General features: G+C 39.3%; 1 protein-coding gene across 1 annotated transcript; it reads left to right on the forward strand.

Moving 5' to 3' along the window:
• The first annotated feature begins 6,782 nt into the window (after positions 1-6,782).
• Positions 6,783-21,000, forward strand: ANP32E (acidic nuclear phosphoprotein 32 family member E). The gene is made up of 7 exons (XM_052636859.1): positions 6,783-7,105; positions 10,073-10,222; positions 10,701-10,823; positions 11,564-11,729; positions 12,763-12,941; positions 17,477-17,540; positions 18,415-21,000. Exons 1-7 carry the CDS (start codon positions 7,052-7,054, stop codon positions 18,483-18,485), a joined length of 807 nt encoding a protein of 268 aa, XP_052492819.1. The 5' UTR covers positions 6,783-7,051; the 3' UTR covers positions 18,486-21,000.
• Positions 21,001-23,293: the final 2,293 nt, after the last annotated feature.

Raw genomic sequence — 23,293 nt, forward strand, 5'->3', positions numbered from 1 at the left:
TTTATATATATAACAACTTACTTTGCCTTGGAGCGTGTTGACCTGGAAGCTTTCCATAGAACATCAAACGCTGGGCATTGTAGAATTATGTTCTTTCAGTATTCATCATCTATGCTGTTGTCAAGAGGGGAAGTGGTGACCCTGTTGGATGGTTTTCTGAAAATTTTCAGAGGTATGGGCAGGAAAACTTTCTGGTGGTTCCAAATCAGTCTGAACTCTGGAGAAAATGCACTTGCAGTGGTTGTACCAGCTTAGTTTTGTCTTAAGGCTGCAAGTAAACTAGTTTGGAAAAAGGAAAGGGAAAAAGTTAAGAGAAAGTGAAGTTTGAAGTCTTCCTTAACTCCTTTCTACACTGTCACCTATGCCCCAAGCAGGCATTAGCCAAACTCTATTTTCTAATGGAAGTATGAATTTAAATTACCATCTGCGGGTTGAGACATGGTCAATTACTAAACATGTCTTGAGGACCCACCTTGTGCTCAGCCCTGTGCTAAGTCCTGTGAGTGATGCCAGAGGAAGTTGAGCTATTGACTTGTTTTCTCTCTGGAAAATTCCACTTTGGTTGGGCAAACCAGAATTAAATAACACCTATGAGTAAGAAATGGCAACCCACTCCAGTATTCTTGCCTGGAGAATCCCCATGGACAGAGGAGCCAGCAGGCTACAGTCCATGGGGTTGCAAAGTGTTGGACATGACTGAGCGACTAAGCACAGCACATGGATAGGAAATGGCAACCCACTTTAGTATTCTTGTCTGGAAAGTTCCATGGACAGAGGAACCTGGCAGCCTATAGTCCATCGGGTTGCAAAGAGTCAGACATGACTTACAAGGCAGCATAGGATAAATGTTGAATAAGTAGTTTAATAAGTTCTAATGATTCAGGGGAGGTAAAAATCTTTTTCGTTAAAGTAGGAGAAAAGCCGGGTGGTTTAGTCACTAAGTCGTGTCTGACTCTTGCAACCCCATGGACTGTAGCCCACGAGGCTCCTCTGTCCATGAGATTCTCCAGGCAAGAATACTGGATTGGGTTGCCATTTCCTTCTCCAGGGGATCTTCCCCACCCAGGAATCAAACCCGGGTCTCCTGCATTGCAGGCAGATTCTTTTCCAACTGAGCTATAAGGGAAGCCCAGAAGATCAGCCTAAGCAAAACTAAAAAGAGTAGAATGACTATCAGCTGTACAGAACAAAAGGATACTAGTGAGCCTTGATCAGAAAAATGTGATCTATGGGGTTATTCAGGGATTCCCAGGTGGCACTGTGGTGAAGAACCCAGCTGCTGATCAAGGAGACACAGGAGACGAGGGTTCAGTCCCTGGGTCGGGAAGATCCCCTGAAGAAGGAAATGGCCAACCACTCCAGTATTCTTGCTTGGGAAAACCCATGAACAGAGGAGCCTGGTGGGTTACAGTCCATGAGGCTGCAAAGAGTTGGACACAACTGAGCTAGAGCTAGAGAGGGGGTTGTTCAAGCCACTATTGCTGTATGACAACTCCAAATTGGGAGGGTTAAAGCAGTAATGATCATTTCATTATTTCTAATGGCTTTGTGGGACAGGAATTGGAGATGGGCTCAGCTGGGTGGTTCTGGCTCAGGATTTCTTTTGTGACTGCAAATCAGACAGTGACTGGAGCTGGAAACATAGGGTCCTAGAGAAGCTGAGGGCTGGCTGGGTACCTCTCACCTCTTCATGATGGCCGGAGGCTTCTCCATGTGACTTCTCTCATGGGTTAGTTTGGGCTTCCTCAGAGGCACCAACTTCCAAAAAATACTTCAACCTTACTTTCCTCCAGACTTTTGATTTCCTGCCAGCACCCCTCCCCAATGGACCAAATACAGGAAGTCGTAGGACTTGATGCAGTTCATGTGGTTTTGGGTCACAGAGCAGTATGGAGAAGGGTGAAGAGTGGATCTGGAGAGGCAACAGGAAATATTCAGCAGCTGATAATTTTAGTTTTTGAACATTAAAGACTTACTGAGTTAAATAATATCCTGATGTATGGTTCTTATTGGTGGATTAAAGGAGTGTCTGAACCGCCCTCTCATTCATTCCACTCCTTTGCTCCTAAATACTTAGTCTCACTCTCCATTGGCCACTTAAACCCCACCTCTTAAGCTCAGTTGTTGCTCAGTTGTGTCTGACTCTTTGAGACCCCATGGACTGCAACACACCAGGCTTCCCTGTCCATCACCAACTCCTGAAGCTTGCTCAAACTCATGTCCATCAAGTCAGTGATACCATCCAACCATCTCATCCTCTGTCATCCCCTTCTCCTGCCTTCAATCTTTCCCAGCGCCAGAGTCTTTTCCAGTGAGTCAGTTCTTCACATCAGGTAGCCAAAGTATAGGAGTTTCAGCTTCAGCATCAGTCTTTCTGATGAACCTTTAGGACTGACTTCCTTTAGGATGGACTAGTTGGATCTCCTTGCAGTCCAAGGGACTCTCAAGAGTCTTTCCCAACACCACAGTTTAAAGGCATCCATTCTTGGGCTCTCCGCTTTCTTTATGGTGCAATTCGCACATCCTTACATGACTACTGGAAAAACCATAGCTTTGACTGGACAGACCTTTGTTGGCAAAGTAATGTCTCTGCTTTTTAATATGCTGTCTAGGTTGGTCATAACTTTTCTTCCAAGGAGGAAGCATCTTTTAATTTCACCATCTGCAGTAATTTTGGAGCACAAGAAAATAAAATCTGTCACTGTTTCCGTTGTTTCCCCATCTATTTGCTATGAAGTGATGGGACTGGATGCCATGATCTTAGTTTTCTGAATGTTGAGTTTTAATCCAGCTTTTTCACTCTCCTCTTTCACTTTCACCATGAAGCTCTTTAGTTCTTCTTTGCTTTCTGCCACAAGGGTGGTGTCATCTGCATATTTGAGGTTATTGATATTTCTCCCTGCAATCTTGATTCCAGCTTGTGCTTCATCCAGCCCAGCATTTCGCATGATGTACTCTGCATATAAGTTAAATAAACAGTGTGACAATAGTCAGCCTTGATGTATTCCTTTCCCAAATTGGAACCAGTCTGTTTTTCCATATCCAGTTCTAACTGTTGCTTCTTGACCTGCATACAGATTTCTTAAGAGGCAGGTAAGGTGGTCTGGTATTCCCATCTCTTGAAGAATTTTCCACATTTGTTGTGATCCACACAGTCAAAGGCTTTGGGGTAATCAATAAAGCAGAGGTAGACGTTTTACTGGAACTCTCTTCTTTTTTCGATGATCCAACGGATGTTAGCAATTTGATCTCTGGTTCCTTTGCCTTTTCTAAATCCAGCTTGAACATCTGGAAGTTCACGATTCATGTACTGTTGAAGCCTGGCTTGGAGAATTTTGAGCATTACTTTACCGTGTGAGATGAGTGCAATTGTGCGGTAGTCTGAACACTCTTTGGCATTGCCTTTCTTTGGGATTGGAATGAAAACTGACCCTTTCCAGTCCTGTGGCCACTGCTGAGTTTTCCAAATTTACTAGCATATTGAGTGCAGCACTTTCACACATCATCTTTTAGGATTTGAAACAGCTCAACTGGAATTCCATCACCTCCACTAGCTTTGTTCATAGTGATGCTTCCTAAGGCCCACTTGACTTCAAATTCCAGGAGGTCTGGCTCTAGGTGATATCTGCCTCATTATTTCAGCTTAAAATGTATTTCAGTTCATGAATTTGGCTTTTTCCTTAACTATATTCCTTTTTAAAAAAGTTAATTAATTATATTTTTGGCTGTACTGGGTCTTTGTTGCTGTGCATGGACTTTCTCTAGTTGCAGTGAGGGAGGGCTACTTTTTGTTGAAATGTGCAGGCTTCTCACTGTGGTGGCTTCTCTTGCTGTACAGCATGGATCCAGAGTTGTGGCTCAGTAGTTGTGGCACACCAGCTTAGTTGCCCTGCGACATGTGGGATCTTCCTGGACCAGTGATTGAACTTATGTCCCCTGCATTGGCAGGTGGATTTTTAACCACTGGACCACCAGAGAAGTCCTTTCTTTCATTTTTTTAAAAATTAAAATTAAAAAAATAAAGTATGAGTGATTTACAATGTTGTGTTAGTTTCTGGTATACCGCAAAGTGATTGTTATACTGTACATATATAAATATACTCTTTTTTAATATTCTTTTCCATTGTGATTTATTATAGGATATTGAGTATACAACTGTGTTATACAATATGCCCTTGTTGTTTATTTATGCTGTATATAATAGTTTGCATCCCCTAATCCCGAACTCCCAATCCGTTCCTCCTCTGCACTGCCTACCCCTTGGCAGCCACAAATCTGTTCTCTATATCGAAGTCTGCTTTCGTTTTTTATATAATTTCATTTGTGTAATATTTTAGAGTCCACATATAAGTGATATCATATGATATTTGTCTTTCTCTGTCTGATTTACTTCACTTAGTATGGTGATCTCTAGGTCCACCCATGTAGCTGCAAATGGCATTATGTCATTCTCTTTTATGGCTGAGTAATATTCCATTATATTATATATACATAATATACATCTTTATCCATTCATCTTTTGATGGACATTTAGGTTGTTTCCCTGTTTGACTGTATTTCATTCTTTTATCCTTCACTTAAGCTCCATGCACTTATCCGCTAGCTTGGTGGAATTCTTCATTCAACCGCTTCCTAGGCACCTTTCTTTCTGTGCACCAGCCTTATGGGGAATCTTTCCTCTCCAGCATCTTGTTTATCCTAGCTTCTTGACTGAGACTAGAAAGTTTCAAGGTATTGAGATATAAAGATAAAAGATGATATGAGGAAGGGGATAACAGGTATGGGGGTAAGGTCCACTTTCAAAATCCCTGTCTCGGCTTACCATGGCCTTTCCTCTCGTTCATTATTTCTAGCCCACTCTCCCATTCTATCTATTGTGTTCTGATAAAAAAGCCCTACTGTTTAACCCCAGTAATCATCTATCCCCTGAAACTCTTTGGCTTGCATACATTTCCCCCCTACAAATTCACCTCCTTCTTTTCTACTTGCTCCTTAGCTTCTCTGACAGCTTTGGTAGACAACTTAACGTCTGTCTCCTCAACCATGCTTTGTTCTCCTTTCCCTGATAAGTCTTCTTATATACATTCTCTGTGGACATCTTATTTTGTTCTCATGCCCTCAGCTATCACTCATATATGGATGACTCCCTAATCTGACTCCTTCTCTGAACTGTCTTTGGGATTCCGCTCAGAGTTTCAGATTGCAACAGCTAGTGGGATCAGAATACAGAACTTCCTAAGCTGGTACTAAAATGTGTTTCTTTATAGTCCCCTTTTTCCTTGTCTTGCTTTAGAAAAAAAAAAAAACAAAACTCTTCTTGAACTGTTCCTCAGTTCATTTTGATTCATTCTTGTATCATCTTGACTTCCTTTGGCCTGGGTTCAAACAAACAAATAAAGACTAACTCCAAATACCTGCCCCTGTCATATCATTTTGTAACAAAATCTCTCCCTCTTCCGCTGTTTTTATCTTCATAAAACCTCCTTTTCAGGGAATTCAAAGGAAACACTTGGCAAGGAAAAGGCAATCACTATCTTGTTTTCTTTTATTTAACGTGACAAATTCCAAATATTTACATTTTAAATGCAAGCCTGTTTCAGGAGCTGTATGTCTTGTTAGGGAGAAGTATGGAAGGTGGGGCAATGTGGAGCCGTTAGAAATCTAATTGGAAATCCTAAGGTCTCTAACCTGAAAAGCTGGAAAAATAGTAAAGAAACAGTTCTGGAAGTTGGACTAAGTCACCTACTTCCTTCCCCAAACTAGCGGGAATTTCTTTGGGTATTTATCCTGAGAAAGGTGTAAGGGAATGGAAAGAACAGAATTTAAGCAAGAACTAAGAAAGGCTAAACTCTCAAGACAAAAGTTTAAAAAATCATTCTTATACCGCTTTTATATTCCGCATTGACAGACTTTTAAAAGCACATTTAAACTACAGATTTCCTTGGAAATTGACCATAGGGATTTTAGAAAGGAGAGGTATTGCGGTACTATTTCTATGCGCATTAATGTCTGATTATCGTTAGCCCAGCATTGTTTTCCCTCCAAGGTCTTAGTGTTTATTACAGCAACAATTACCTCAAGAACAAGTCCTTTAGGGTAGTTTTGTTTAAAAGTGCCTAACTTATCATACTTCACCCAACTACTTTCAACTACTTTCAAAATCGTTTAGTCCTTCATGCTGCAAGTTAAAACTACTATCTTTATCCCTGTTCTGGTTCTGCACCAGAAGCCTGTCTCCTGCAGGACACTGCCACGAAGGCATGCTTTTTACGTGGTGAGCACGTTGCTGTTCACCTTGGCTGCAAAGCAAGAGCTGAGTTTTAAAACCGCCAGGAGCGGGTGGGTGCAGTGTGCTGAATTATCTGTCTTACAACTTCCGCCCGTAAGAAGGATGTTTTCTTCCTTCCTTTAACATTAAAAACAGACAAAACAAAAACAAAAAGAAATCCAACAAGCTTCAGAACCGTCCGATCGCCTAGGGAAAGCGCGCCAATCACACAAAGAAAAGGAGGGGGGCTGCTGGGATTCAAAATCATTTCTCCGGGACGAACACCTTCCTGAACCTATCGGAGTTAACTGCGCGCTTGGTCGCAGCCAGTAAACACGCTGTTTCTGGTTCAGGTCCGCCCTAAAGACTGATCGACATTTATGTAACCCAATGGAGTAGTGAGATGCTGAAGAATCCACCAATACATTCGGGTGGTGGGTGGAGTGTAGGCCAGGGGGTTGGCGGTGCCGTGTCATGGAGGCTCAGTCTCCGAGCAGCCATTGAAGGGGAAGGAACTGAGGGTGTGTGTATGTGTGTGCGTGTGAGTGCGCGCGCGAGTGTGTGGACAAGGAGGTGGGGGCAGCCGAGTTAGAGTCCCAACTCCTTGGACTCCATTTGCGATTCTCTTCTTTCTTCCCCATACCTATCTGGTGGTGGTGGGCGTTTATATTTGCCTTTCTTTTCATTCATTTCCAAATCTTTTAAAAATTTAGGGTTGGGGGTAGTGGGAAAGGCAGGAAAAGGTAAGGGAGGAGAGTAGTAACAGAAGAGCAGGAGGAGGACATGGAGATGAAGAAGAGGATTAACCTGGAGTTAAGGGACAGAGCCCCGGAGGAGGTGAGATGACTCAGCCCCCTCCCCTTCCTCACCAGCCCTGTATTCGGAGGATCGGGTTTCTGGGGGTCCTGGTGGGTGTGTGGGGAGGGGTAATGAATTAACCCCCATCTGGGTAGGGCTGGAGGGAAATATTCAATTTTAACTTTTAAATCATTAAAATCTTAAAATGGCGAAGGGTTTAAGTTTCTAGGGGGCGTTTTTGTGTGTGCTTGGGGGCTTAGCCCCTTCTCCCCTCGAGTCAGGCGTCGTGGCCTCGTGGGGGCGGGAAGCGGGGTGTTGGGGATGGTTCAGCGGCTTCGCTGCCCACGTTCCTGCTCCTTAGGGCCGGCGGCGTGGGCGCGACCCCCCAGTCCCATTCGCCTCTGCCGCAGCCATCGTCGCCTGAGAAGTTAGTCCAACTTTTCTGCAGTGCTGCCAACTCTTTTTTGGGGCCAGGGGGCGTCCCCGGCCTCGAGGCCCCTGGGCGTTCGACGACATCGCGCCGGGCGCTGGCTGGGGTCGCTTGCGTAGTCGGAAGGACCGCGGGCTGCCGGCGGCGCCCACTCCCCCGGGGAGCGGCGCGCGCCGACCGCCGCCAGGCGGAATCTGGGTCAGCGGCTGGTTCTCTGGCCGCGAGGAAGTTTTGGGACTCGTCGTAGTGACCGGAGGTGGGGAGGGGACACGAGACTTTATCCCCTTCGTCCTTCCGCGGTGTAACAAAATTCGGCTCTGCGTGTCTTGTCGTGGAGGCTGCAACTCCAGTTTTGATCCCGGGAGACCGTTTCACAAAACTAAACAAATGGGTCGTAGAAGTTTCGCGTCTTAAAGATAGGTTCGGCGAAACTAAATGATGCGCTCTCGCTGCTGTCGCCTTAGTTAAAGAGACAGGCTTGGGAGGGGCCACGTGAGGCGGGTCGCGGTCAACTTTTCGGGGGTCGGGCGGAAGGCGTTTCCGCCTCCTTTTTGGAGGGAGCCTTCTCGACTTCACCCAGTCCTCCCCGCCCGGGGCGGAGGCACTGGGGGCGTGCGGGCTGGGAGGCGACCCCTTTTTTCGTTGGGGAGTCCCCGCCCCTTCTGGGGTTTCCCGTCGGTCGGAGCGGCAGGTCGCGAAAGCGGGGCCCATGGCCAGCGAGGAACCTCGCGTTTCTGGTCGCAGTGGAAAACGTCTAGAGTCTTGCTAATTGCAGCCTTCGAAATAAACCCTAGAATTGCAATATAAGGGGTATATGTTTTTCGGGAGGGGTAGAGGTGGTGCTTGTGCGTACCAGCGTAGGGTCCTTTCGGTAGGCTGTAGCGGCGTGAGGAGTGGGAATCCGAGATCTTTAAGTACTTTTTAGAAAATATCTTTCCATGAAATTGGTGGGGGGCAGGGAGGAGGGAAAAGAGTCACTAGTATCATCCCACAGATAACTTTAAGTTTCCTAGGGCCTACTCTTTAAGGACTTAAGGAAAAAACAAAACCAAAGTTAAAAAGCTGTCTCGCAGAAGCACACATTTCGAATGCGCTTGTATGTCTTGGTTGGAAAAGTGGGTTTGCCCCTCCTCCCCCATTTTTATACCTGTCCTATCCCTAGTAATTTTCTCGCCAGTTTTGGGGAGTCCCGGATGTCCCTTGTGCAGCCTCTCCTCCTTCCCCTGTGGTGTAATAACGGTCTCTTACATTTGAACAGCCCTTTACAGTTTACAGGGCGCTCTTCGTGTTTGTTATTTACTCTACTACTTCCGACCAACTTGTAAGGTGGATGGTATTGTTTTAGAATCCAAATTAGCAAACGGAGTCTCAGGGCAGTGAAGTTACTTACTCAAGTGGAAAAACTGGTTTTCTGACACCAAATCTAGTGGCCCTTTCCTCCACTCAGCTAGACTTGGAGTCTGAGGCTTGACAGTGCCGGCACAGCTCTGCCCCACCTGTGACTGGCTCCAGGCAGTCATGCTAACCTTCTAGGCCTTGACTTCTTCCGCTCTAACCAGATTATGATGCCTTCCTTTGCTTCCTGAAATACCATGTCATGTTCAAATAGAGAAGGTGGCATTCCTAGTTGCTAACATTTATTTCTCAAAATACCTCAGACATATTTTTGCATTGAGAGTGGAGGGCCAAGGTTTCCTGCCTCCCTTCTAGGTTTAAGTCCAATTAGGCCCACACCAGAAAGTTTTGTGCTCCAGCTCTGACCGGATAGAGGATCCAGCATCTGCCCTTCCACGACTGGGGAGAAGTTACAGAAATTCTACCAGGGTGGCAGGGGAAAATAACATTTAGTCGAGGATGTGGTGTTCTGGGTGATACTGATACTAGAACAAAGACCATCTGAAAGCTGGGCTGTCTGAGAAGGAGCTTTCTAGTGTTTCTTCATGAAAGGTAACAAGGTATTTTTGAGTTATGGTGACATCAACCAAAGATAAGGGGGTTTTAAAGTGAAAGAGTGAATAAAACAATTGCCTTTCTTCTCCCTGCTATTTTAGGGCGTATTTAAATCCTTTCTCAGTAACCTCGGTGTCCCCTTACTGCATAAATATATGCCCTGATGTTGAGGGTCCTTTTCACAAGTGTCAGAAACAAGTTTCACGTGGGACGTTTTTCAAAGGTTTATTTCTTATGCAATTAAAAAAAATTTTTTTTTTAATTAGTGGGACATCCCTGGTGGTCCAGTGGGTAAGACTCTGTACTCCCAATGCAAGAGACCCAGGTTCAATCCCGGGTCAGAGAACTAGATCCCACATGCTGCAACTAAGACCCAGTACAGCTAAATAAATATATATTAAAAAAAATTTTTATTAGTGATTTGAAGCAGGCATTGAATGTCTTAGCCCAAGTTTAAATTTTAAAAAGTTAACTTAAGATATCAGACTTTGTATTTCGATTTTGGAGGAGAATGAAAAGGATCTATATAAGGGGATTGGTGGTTTTAATATTCACGTTTCCAGAGTGTCAGGACCCAGGTCTTTTTGCTAAACAAACTAAAGAATCATTCACATTCTCTCTTCTAGGTAACAGAATTGGTCCTTGATAATTGCCTCTGTGTCAATGGGGAAATTGAGGGCCTGAATGATACTTTTAAAAAACTAGAGTTTCTGAGTATGGCTAATGTGGAACTAAGTTCACTGGCCCGGCTGCCCAGCTTAAATAAACTTCGGAAGGTAAGTTGGCATTAGGCATGAGAGTATCATGACTTTGATGCCAAGGGGTACTATGCACATTTTTTCCCACATGAAATGATGATTCTGCCTTTTAATTAGAAGCCTCTGTGTTTCTAGAGGTAAGAAAATGGGTTGTGTAGCATTTTGAAATCCTCTGTAATATTGCTTTGGTTGTGGAAATTTAATAATGAAATCACTTTATGACATGAATTTTAACACCTACCAAATGTTTTTCTCTGAAGCGTAAAATCCAACTATTATACAACTGGAACCAAACCTGGTTAGAAGTCCGTAGAGATTCTAATATTTTATTTGGTGGTCATAGATGGGAATTTGGAAATTAAAGACTTCTGAAAGACTTTCTTGAAGACAAAGAGAATGACAATTGTTTTCTTCTTTAAATTGATATATTTTAGAAATCTTTAATGTGTCCTAAGCCTTTGCCATTCATTGTTTTCTTCTCATGTTGAATATATAGTTGGAACTTAGTGACAATATAATTTCTGGAGGCTTGGAAGTCCTGGCAGAGAAATGCCCAAATCTTACCTACCTCAATTTGAGTGGAAACAAAATCAAAGATCTCAGTACAGTAGAAGCTCTGGTAAGTGGAAAGGTTTGTCTCGGGACTTGCTTTTTTTGGTTGAATTTTCTGAGATTTGCTTGAGTTTTATCCTATTGACTTGTAATTCACTCTCGTGAAACTTTTTACTTTCTTATATGTTGTTATACAGATGATACTGCTTTATTTTCCTTTGGAGTAAAACATTCAGATAAATGTTTAAATTCAGTAGGAAATTTATTTTATCATCAACTTCAGGAGTTGAATATCTGGTTGTAAAATTTCCAGTATTTTCTTAAATTCTGTTCCTTCTTTCTTATTTTTTGAGTTATTTCATTATTTGCTCCTCAGTTTCCTGGTATGAGAGAAGGAAAGGAGATGAAGTGAAACTCTGAAAACTTAAGGAAAAAAAAAAAGCTTGGGGGAGGTTGAAATTGTTGAAAATAAACTTGATTGTGGATTTAAACTAACCATGTTATTGTTGTTGCCTCTTTATGCACAGATTCAGTCAACAAAATATATTGAGTGCCACTACAGGCGAAGCACTAAGCCAGGTGCTCGAGATAGCAGTGAACAAAACAGAGTTCCTGCTCTTGTGGCGTTTATGCACCAGGGCCTATTAGGAGAATTAACTGTGCTCGATATAATAACCCTTCATTATAAAATTCTGAACATCTGAAATTCTCTTGACTTCAAGTTCTATACATTTTCTGGTTCATGAATTAAAAAATAACATGAGATTTTAAATCGTGAGTGTAATTTTTTACTTTTTACCTTTCTAGCAAAATCTTAAAAATTTGAAGAGTCTTGACTTGTTTAACTGTGAGATCACAAACCTGGAAGATTACAGAGAAAGTATTTTTGAACTGCTGCAGCAAATCACATACTTAGATGGATTTGACCAGGAGGATAATGAAGCACCAGATTCAGAAGAGGAGGATGATGAGGGTAATCATTCTTAATACTATAAATGTGTCACAATTATAGCCTCTACCCTAGCTAGTAAATTAGATTGGACTTGGGTATTTAAGTGTGGGGGATAAAAGATATAAGACAAGAAAACCTTTAAACCCACAGCCCTAGTCCTGTATTTGTTCTGATTTCTGATTGCTTTGGGGAATTAATGGTTATTATAATATTAAGCTCCATTAAATTTTATATTTAAACCTCACCACTACTCAGTAAAATGGTAACTTCTTTTTTTTTTGGTAACTTTTAAAATAGTATCAAAAACAAGCCAAAAACCATTCATCACAGAATTATCCATAAAAGTCACAAAGTAGAAACAAGTATATAACAAATAAACAAAATGTGATATATCCATACAATGGAATCTTAATCAGCCATAAAAATGATTGAAGTACTGATGCATGCTGCAATGTGTGTGAACCTTGAAAACATTTTGCTAAGTGAAAGAAGCCATATTCAGAAAGCCACATATTGTATGACACTGTTTATATGAAATGTCATACAATATGTGTGGCATTTGCCTCACATTCGTAGGTAAATTCATAGAGACAGAAAGTAGAGTAATCATTGTTAGGGATCTGGGAGAGGAGAATAGTGAGTGACTATTAATGGATTTTCAGATAAATTGGTGACTAATAGATCAGATGACGGAACAGCTGTTATTAGTGATGGGACACTGTTGCTATTGGTTGAAAAGTTACTCACTTGTAAGAAGAAATTTGATGGATAAACAGTGTTACAAAATGATGGAATGATTATCAGGTTTTGAAGACTATGAAGTAAAATCAACTTCAGTACATGTAATGTTTTTAAGAGAATCTATACATTGGAAAATTTTTAATGTTTAGATACTGTATTTCTCAAATAGTAAATAGGGATATTATAAAAGAGAAATCTTAAAAAAAAAAAATTCACCCTGAGATACTTTCTACCCATTGGCTTAAGAATCTGAGGGGCCAGGGCAAAAATAATTTGCCCAGACGTTTGCTCATCTTTTAAAATATTCTAAAAGATGGAGATGAAGATGATGAAGAGGAAGAGGAAGATGAAGCTGGTCCACCTGAAGGATATGAGGAAGAGGAGGAAGAAGAAGAGGAGGATGAGGATGAGGATGAAGATGAAGCAGGCTCAGAACTGGGAGAGGGAGAAGAGGAGGTGGGCCTCTCATACTTGATGAAAGAAGAAATTCAGGTGAGTAGACCCTATATGCAGTGAAAATTAACTCTTTAGGCATAGCGTTAAGTAATATAAAAAGTAAGTTGTGTAGAAATTTGAGAGTTTTTTCCACAATTCTGTGTGTATCCACCTGCTTTTTTCCCCCACTGCCCCCCAGTTTATACTATATCCAGATAATCATAAACCCTATGATTTTGCCTCCCAGATATCTTTCAAATCCATCTTTCCCTCAGTAGCATGGTATAGTGGAAACATTGCAAGTGTGTCTGAGCCCCAGTTTCTGCATTTATACAACTGAGATTTATACCAACTTCATAGAGTCGTTAAGGATTTAACAAACTAATATGTGTGAAGTATCTAGTTGCTGGCACATTGTAGGCACTCATGGAAACTTTCCTTTCCCCTAATTATTTTTTGCTTATGCTTTTCTAGTAGTTTTCTAAATGGTCTCTCTGAGAATAGCATTACTACTTAGGTGTATCCTCCACAATGCCTGCCTGTGTGGTCTGCATGCAAATGTGATTGTATCACTAGCCTGCTTGAAACCTTTTAATGTTTCCCTGTTACCACCACGATATACAAGGCCGTCCATTATCTAGCCTCTGCTTCCTTCTCTAGCTTCATCTCCCTTAGTACCAAATTAAATCATCACACGAAGCTATTATTGCCTTTCTGTCTGTACACACATTGTTTACTTTATCCGAAATGACTTGCTAGCCATGCCTTCTAATGAACTTTTCTTTTTTCTCAGGTAAACATGAATATACTAAAGCATGTAAAGTGGACCGATTTTATGTACAACTCCATGAAATATTATATATGTACACACTTGTGTAACCACTACTCAAATTGTGCCTCATGATCCTTTAAACACTCAGCTTTCTGTAATTTTAAAGGGACAGCCACTCCTTCCTCTTTTACCTTTGAACCTATAGACATTTTGTAAAAACTTATTTGGCCACTTTCTACTAGATGGCTCCTTTAGGGAAGGGCTATTCATCTTTGTGTCTCAGCATCTAATACATTGATTGGGACATAGTAGGTTCACAGGAAATGTCATTTGACTAGAACGAATGATCTGTAGTCGCTAGGAGTTTAGATAAGTTATTAAGTTTTCTCTTAATGTAAAATTATTGAGTTTTGTTTTCATCATTCATAATTTAATATTTATTATTAAAAATAACCTCTTATTTAGACTAGAAATTGTATTTTTGTTTTCCTAATGACTTTTACATTACTTAAACAGTATCACTGATTAATGATGATTTTTCTCGAATACCATTTTAAATATGAAACTAGTGTAGGAAAAAAATGGCTCTTAAATTTGCTTGCGGCCTTAGTGAGTTAGGATCTTTACAGTAATGAAGAATAGAACTTTTAAGTATTCAGGGAGAAAGGCAACCTATTCAGTTTTTATCAGCATACAACTTGAATATTTTCCCCATAAATTTTAATTTATTTAGTAAAATAATAGATTTGTTATTTTGTAATTTGACTTTTTTTTGCCTTTGGCTGCACTGCTCCATTTGTGCAACCTTAGTTCCCTGATCAGGGATCAAACCCATGCCCCTACTACAGTGGAAGTACAGAGTCCTAACCACTAAACCACCAGTCCTTGCAGTTGACTTTCATTTTCTGTGCCAATAATTCTTCTTTAAATAGTATTAAGTCATTTAAAAATGACCTTCAGCTAACTTTGAATGTTTATATTCATCCTTCTGTTGAGTATTGGGAAATACTAACTAAAAATGATGTGGTGAAGTATAGAGCAAACATCTCTAAGATAATATATACAACATTAAGTCAATGTGGTACCCAGGTAGCTGAGTCCAGAAGTTTTCAATCATGATGAGGTAATTTGGGTGTTTTTTTTAAAATGAAGTCTTGTTTTTAGAAGCCAAGAGCCAGAGAACCTTCAGAAAGTAAGATTTTAAAAAATCAGAAGGAAATAAAAGTGATATTTGATCAGCTACTTTTTTGTTTGAGTTACTTCTATTTCAGCTGCTCTTCAGATGTAAGGAATTAATATGTATAAAGAAGGACTTATATGTAGTATACTTCATTAAAAATGGAGATGGAGGATTTAGGAGAATTGGGAATTACCGTGTTTTTGCACTATTCACAGTATTAACACAAATGAGGAAACATTTTATAAACCACTAATTAGGAAAAGACCATAATCTTTACAGAGCAAATATCTGGTAATCTAATAGATTATATATGTGTGTGTGTGTGTGTGTGTGTGTGTGTGTGTGTGTGTGTGTGTGTGTGTGTATTTAGCTGTGCTGGGTCTTCACTGTAGCACATAGGATTTAGTTTCCTGAACTCCATGCTCCCTGTCTTGTAAGCACTGAGTCGTAGCCAAAGGATCACCAGGGAAGTCTCTAGATGATATATATATATTTAAGGGAATAGAAAGATGATATATTTTTTTAAAAGGCATAAAAACATGAATTGATTAATCATGTTTTATATAAAACAAAATCCAGAGAAACAGTTTGCTTTTTAAAGTTGAGCTTTTCTAAAGTACCATGGAATACATGTGATTAGTATTTCAAGTGGTTTTTTTTTTAAATTTATAAGTATTTAAATACCCTCATTTGTCATTCCTTGAAGATTTGAAGTGTTTAAAAAAATGTTCTTTACTTTCTCCTTTTCCTCTCCCTTTCCCTGCTCTTCTCTCCCCTCTCTCCTCTACCCCCTTCTCTTCCTTTTTTATGTAGGTGTAAGCCCACATATTTTCCTAATTTTTACTGTAGTTGCTTAGTTTACTTGCTACCTCATCAATTGCTTATGCTTTTTGTAGCTTGGATGTCCTGGTATGGAGTGTTTTAAGGTTTGAATTGACTAAGAACGGTTTCTGATATGTGTCATGTAGTTTAGTTTCTCAGGGGCTTCAAGCTAAATGCGGGAAAAATAGGTTCTGATTAATGTTTCTAGATACAAATGGAGCTGTGGTTATTTTGAAAAAGGTGGGTCGTCCAAGTTTTTCTCAACTACCAAGCAGTTTTTAACATTTGCCATTTTAAACTATTTTAAGGAAGTGTACACTGTTTTGAAGTTGGAGGGGGCCCCCAGATTGATTGCATTTTTAAAAATATATATTAGAACTTAACCATCTGGAACACAACCAAGCACAAGGCAGTAATGTTTAAAATGTAAAAGTGTAAAAGGTCTAAGTAACAAAAGACGTTTTCTTTGTAGGAGAATATTCAAGCTGTTACTCTAAACCTATTTTCTCCTTTATATTCAGTTCTTTGGTAAGCTTCTTGATGTAGTTTCTGAATCCATAGCAGATTAAAATTGAAATAGTAACTGTAAAACAGCAGGCATTAGGAAAAGATATAACTCAAAGTAGAGGCCAAGAGTCACTTTAAAAAGAAGAAAACCATCTTACATATATTAATAGTCTTTGAGGAAATTGGCATATACTAATTAGTATACTGCTCATCATCAAAATGGTGACTATGATAATTCAAGGAAAAGGTTTAGCATAAAATGGTAGAAGTGTGCAATGCATTTTAGACATTTTATCCCAATTTGCTTAAAAAAAAAGGTTATGATGTTTGAAGTCTGTTTAAACCTTAGTTATCCAAAATACCTCATCCCACAAGAGTTATAGATCAAATTTTATTGTGATTTTTATTGATATTTACTATTTTGCTGTGTAGATTTTTAGATGTAGAAAGAACTTAGAGATCTTTCTAGATGAATACTTTTTTCATTGATTGGAAAACCGAGGTCCAGAGAGATTAAGTGACTTACTCCATACGTATAACTGTGTTGGAGCTACGATTCAGGTGATTCCTTCCGCAGTCTATGAAACAGAAGACTGCGTCTTTGAAATAGTCAATAATTACTCTGTCTATTAGCCACTGGGCACATTTGCTTATTTAGTTAAAGTAAAATAAAATTCAGTTCCTCATTTGCACTGGTCACATTTCAGATGCTCAGTTGCCGTGTGTGGCTAGTGGTTACTGCATTGAACAGCACAGATACAGAACATTTCTGTTGTTGCAGAAAGTTCTTTTGAACATTGCTATTCTCAACCATAACTTATTTCATGAAAAAACAAGATTAAGTTAGGCTTTTAAAAAGACCTCTGTAAGTTAGGCAGAGGTTGTCAGAACATAGGATGACCATATATTTTTTTCCTGTTGGAATGTATTGTTATCAAAGAGTGAAAAGCCCGTGTCATGGGTTTTTTATTCTCAAACTGAATTTTTTCTTTTAATTGAAGTATAGTTGATTTCCAGTGTTGTGTTAGTTTCTGGTATATAACAAAGTGATTCAGTTTTATATACACACACTTAATCTTTTCCATTTTGGTTTATTGCAGGATATTAGATCCCTGTGCTATACAGTAGCACCTTGTTGTTTATCTATTTTATGTATATAGTAGTTTATAGCTCCTAATCCCAAACTCCCAATTTATCCCTCCTTCATCCCCTTTGGTAACCATAAGTTTGTTTTCTGTGTCTGTGAGTCTATTTCTGTTTTGTAAATAAGTTTATTTGTGTCATATTCAAACTGAATATTTGAATCTCAAGGATGAAGAAGATGATGATGACTATGTTGAAGAAGGGGAAGAAGAAGAAGAAGAAGAAGAAGAGGGTGAGTTACATTAGCCATTCAAAAATCCTAAAAAGCCTTTATTCATGGGTTTTAAAGAATGTGTCTATAATTCAAATTATCACTGATCTCTTTGATATTCATAACACATCACACAATTCCTTGAAACTTATAAAACCTTTTTAAAGAGGAATTTTCTCAGGACATTCATTAATTCCATTTAAAAGGAAAAAAAAACAGCTTATAACATTTGTTTCAAAACAGGAATGAAGAGATAATGGGGCCATAAGCTCAATTTATTATTTTTTTATAGACTTTCATTTTGAAGAGGGTGAAACCTTATTTATGAGAGAAGAGCAGCTGAACTCCAGATAATGCCTGCTTTAGATTTGCCCTCTCGTTGGGCTTCCCTCGTGGCTCAGAGGTTAAAGTGTCTGCCTGGAATGCACAGGGCTTCGATCCCTGGGTTGGGAAGATCCCCTGGAGAAGAAACTGGCAACCCACTCCAGTACTCTTGCCTGGAGAATCCCATGGAGGGAGGAGCCTGGTAGGCTACAGTCCATGGGGTCGCAAAGAGTCGGACAGGACTGAGCCACTTCACTTCACTTCACTTCACTCTCTTTACCTAGGTCTTTTAAGAAATTTAAAAATTTAGTAACAGTTCCATTAATGTTTCTTGATCTGTACTTCATGATTTGACCACAAGGGTGCATAGCAAGCTGTCATTATTTATGGCTTTCTAAGTCTATTAAGGTTGTTTCAATACTGAACTTAAAAGTAATGCAGAGGGGAAACCTAACCTATAATTTTCTTGTGCCATTAACTTTAACTAAGATAGATTCAAAATTTTGTAGCCTAACAAATATTCATTTGTTAAAATTAAGTATTTTCAAGAGTTTTCCTTTTATTTTTTCAGAAGAAGAAGGTCTTCGAGGGGAAAAGAGGAAACGAGATGCTGAAGATGATGGAGAGGAGGAAGATGACTAGATCATTCTAAGACCAGATTCCCTAATGTTCCTGGGTGTGCAATAGAGTGATCACATCTTCTTTGTTTCTTCTTGTATGATAGCTATCCCTACAGAATATAATGTGTAACTTTTTATAGGAAAAGTGTGGTTTTACTATTTTTGCCTTATCATTCCAAATAAGATTAACTAGTCTGTTAATGATCATATTGTATGTAGAGAAAAATTTTCATTGACCCCCCCCCATTGTGAAATTCCCTAGCAATTTATTTAGAATCTTAAATTTTCTAATTAAAGCTCATTGTATTAGTCATTTTTAGCATAATTAAAATATGATCGCTTTTACACAGGCATAGTATGGTGCATTTCATTCATAGGGTTTTTAAGTTATTTATAAATTCACTGAAATCACAGTTGGCTGAAATCTGGAATGAAAATAGTCTCTTGAATGCTAAGTTGGTTATTTTTTTAGAGGCAACCCAGAGATCTTTAGTTTGAAGGCAGTGCCTTTTTTTTTGGCTGAGGGTAGTTGAATGCTTTTTTGTCACATGAGTAGCTTGGAAAGTAGGGGCAGAATAGTAAAGGTTTTATTCAACAATATAGTTCATGGCACTTGTGGAGCCTTCTAAAACCCTTTAAGCTAGGTGACTAAGAAGATCTTTGTTTTCAAGGAAAAATTGCTTATACTGAGTTGAGAGACATGTAGGTGAGCCCTTTCTTGTTTCAGCTGAAGATCATGGCCTGCCAACGGTTGTTATTTTAACTGTGCAGTCTTGTTTTCCTCTCAGTGATTCTCTTATGATCACCTTCCTTTCTTGCTTCACTCCTTTCCCTCTTCTCAAAAAACAATTGGGAAACAGGGACACCCAGGATGACTCTGTTTTATACCTCAACCACCTTTTCAGACCTGTGTCAGTCTTAAACAAGCTAAGTGAAAGAAACTGAGTATTTTCTGAAATATGGATATTATTATCAATACAGTTTTATGCAACAGACTTTGCTTACTATAAATTTTTCTTGACATGATGTACAGACTGTATTAGGAAGATGGAGAAAGAAAAGAATAGAGGAGACTCTTGGAAGCAGCACTGTGTTCCTCAAAATGAAAGTGAAGTCGCTCTTGGCGACCCCATGGACTGGAGCCTACCAGGCTCCTCCATCCATGGGATTTTCCAGGCAAGAATACTGGAGTGGGGTGCCATTGCCTTCTCTGAAAGTCAGAACAATTGCCTGGTGATAATGAGACATTCAAATCAGATTAGCTTTCCAAATGATTTAGATACCACTCTGCAAAGCATGGGCTTCCCAGGTGGCACTAGTGGTAAAGAATTCACTTGCCAGTACAGGAGACGTAAGAGATGTGGGTTTGATCCCTGAGTTGGGAAGATCCCCTGGAAGAGGGCATGGCAACCCACTCCAGTATTCTTGCATGGAGAATCCCAGGGACAGAGGAGCCTGAGTGGCTCTAGTCCATAGGACTGCAAAGAGTCAGACATCACAGAAGCAACTTAAGAATGCACACACTGCAAAGTAGTTCTAATTTTTCTGAGCAGAACCTTTATTCTTTGTATAGTTTTAAAGCATTATTACCAGTTATAGCATTTAATTGGAATACACTGGACAGCTGGGAAAATATTTGAAACTAAATCAATATTAAGATTTGTTTTCAGGTAGATGTCTATTAAAAATAGAAACATTTGGGATAACTGAGTGTGTGTTTCCTTATACAACTACTAAATATAATATGAGTAGGCAAGTACATCTTTGTTGTTGTTGTGGAGGCTCCGTGTTCAAGGCAATTGCTTTCTTAATTTTAGCTAGCTAAAAATTTTTTCCCCTTTGTTTTGAATATGTGTAAGTTTTTAAAAAGTATCAGCAAATTAGTTGGTTACACTTGCATACTGGGACACATTTAAATTACTGAGAATAGTATTACTTCTTTCTTAGTTTAAAATGTGTGACAGGGTTTTAGAGTAAAAAATTACAAAGTTATTTCTGGATAAACTAAAAAAGCTGCATAACTAAAATAAAACTGTTGGAATTAGTTTAGTTGGGGGGTTGGAATCTCCAAAGGCTAACATTTTACTCCTTTTTAACAATTATAATACCCTGTTTTAATTCCTGAGAATTCTTATTGCATAATATGCCAGATTATAAGATACTTTAAAAGTTAAATCTATATATTGACTTTCTTATCAATCATCTTATTGTGCAATCAAAATGATCAAAATTAGAGTTCTTTGGTTTGAAAACAACACTTAGAGCCTCCAAATAACTTTTTAAGAGTTATTTAGCTTTGTGGGTGATATTTTCATGCAAATAAGTAAGGGTGGGTTTTATATTTTGTAGAAGTTTTTGGTCCTATTTTAATGCTCTTTGTATGGCAGTATGTATATAGTGTGTTAAATTCCTCAAGACCCTCCTTGAAAACTTTGAAGTTAATACTTTTGTGCAACTGTGTTTTGAATAAAGCCATGACAGTGTTAAAAACAAAAAAGGCAGTACTGATTATTATTTTATTGTTTCTGACCCCTGTTTTTTTCTGTGACTGCTGTAATTTAAAGTTTTTGAAAGTGAATTGCTTCAAATAAATTGAAGAGTTGTTACTGATTAGTTTCACTGTATGACATTTTTTGAACATCACCATTGAAGGTCTTTCCTAAAACAGAATCAGCTTGAAATTTAACATTCAAATACGAATGTGATATGAGATAATACAGTGTAATAGTTTAACTCATTAACTTTTCCCAAGGGGTTGCAAACTGAGCCAGTACTTTTTGTATTTTGATTTGAAGTAATAATATCTACAGTTGAAGTAACTATTGTTTATAGTTACCCAAAGTGATTATAAACCTCTTGTACAGCAAATAGTTTTCTAAAATGAGTCTAAAGTCTCCATTAGTACTGTGTTTATCTTCAGAGTCCTTAGATAATATAAATACAAATAATTCTTGCATGTTTATTGTGAGTAAATCCAACCTGAAACAAACTTTATCTGCTCTCATTTTGGTTTTCCTGTGATAAGTGGTTTTTTGAAAGTTTCATTTGTAGGCAACTCTGGAATTTGATAAAGTCAAGGCACAAGTATAAAGTAATGTTTTCATGTATTTTAATTATGGAACTCTGCCTCCTGAGAGATGGAAAATACTGAAGTACATTTCAACTGCAGGGATTATTGAAATTAGTATGGTGTTTTCTGGTTTTATGGCTTAAAACAATTCAAAACTTATCCCTTCTGGTTAAAGATGATGGTAGTAATAACACTAGTTTTTGGTGGAGATATTAGATAATGAAGCCATTCTTTGAGAGAATGGGATTCAAAAACACTTTTAAGTATTGTTTATTCTTTCCCTCATAGTTCAGTCAGTAAAGAATCTGCCTGCAGTGTAGGAGACCTGGGTTCCATCCCTGGGTAGGGAAGATCCCCTGGAGAAGGAAATGGCAACCCACTCCAGTATCTTTGCCTGGAAAATCCCATGGACAGAGGAGCCTGGTGGGGTGCAGTCCATGGGGTTGCAAAGAGTCGGGCATGATTGAGCAACTAACAAACACAACTTCATTCCTTGTTCTATATTTTAAAAAGAGGCTTTGGAACATGTGACATTTATTATTCCCATGGCTGAAAATTTTCCCTCTGTTCTTCCTAGTACTGGATGCAATGATATTTTACAGCTGTTGCTTAATAATAGCATTCTACTCCTGCATTCCTTTTTCATGTACTAATCAGCCTAAGATTTGAGAACCTGGCTTGGATAATTTGGTCTTAGGCAGCTACTTGTGTTACTAGTCTAATGAAGAGCCCTAACATGGAGAACAGGTTTTACCACAAAAGTAGGAGACAGATTGGATCCCTGTGTCAGGAAGATCCCCTGGAGGAGGAAATGGCAACCCACTCCAGTAGTCTTACCTGGAAAAACCCCACGGATAGGATCTGGGCAGGCTACAGTCCATGGGGTCGCAGAGTAGGACACACATGCCACCTTTCTGTGTGGTAAGACCGTGTGGTTATCCCATGACAGCAGTTCTGCTTGAGAAAGAATCAAAAGCGAGCCAAGTTAATGACTTTCAATTTTATGAGTATTTGCAAATAATTTATTTTTTTGTTAAAGCATCACTTGAACCTGGTTATTTATAAAATGAACATGTCCACATTACAAATCTGCAGGCCACCAAATTAGGCATACAACGTTGGTGAAAACTCATTCTAGCTGTTGAAGAAGTGATTTTGACCCGGTAAATAGTTTCCTAATTTCTCAATCTCCTATTCAGTGCTCAGACTGCACCATCTTGCAGATGAAGGCCATGACCTGCGCCCTCCATTTTAGTTGTTAACTTTTCCTGGACAGACTCACTCCCACAGCTCCAGAATTAACAGAGGCTACAGGGTTTCTCCACTAGGAGGCATTTTCTCCCACAGTCCTCTTCTAAGCACGAAGAAGCCAGTAACTGTGCTCAATGGAGCTCAAGGCCATTAATAAAGACTAGCTCTGTCTGAGCAATACTGGGGTTGGTAGAAGAAAATATAAATATTATGCAACGAACTGGAGTTGGGGCAACTTTTATTTATTTATTTTTAAACTAATGACAGCAGCAACAGAGGAAGCTAGCATCTGCAAGGGAAGCAACAAGTACCATCACAGTGCAACTCAGAGAAACCAGTGCAGGTCGTTTTTGGCGGGGCACCCCGCCCCCGTTTTCTGAAAATATTATGAGTTAAGAACAATCTCACTTGTGCAGTGTTGAGGATTTATTATTTGTAGGAAATGAGTGAAATCTTTCTGAATAGGATTCCACATTTGAGGGGAGGGGGCGGGATGTGTGTCTTAGTCT

Source organism: Budorcas taxicolor, chromosome 3, assembly GCF_023091745.1.
Source record: "Budorcas taxicolor isolate Tak-1 chromosome 3, Takin1.1, whole genome shotgun sequence".
Classification (NCBI taxonomy): domain Eukaryota; kingdom Metazoa; phylum Chordata; class Mammalia; order Artiodactyla; family Bovidae; genus Budorcas; species Budorcas taxicolor.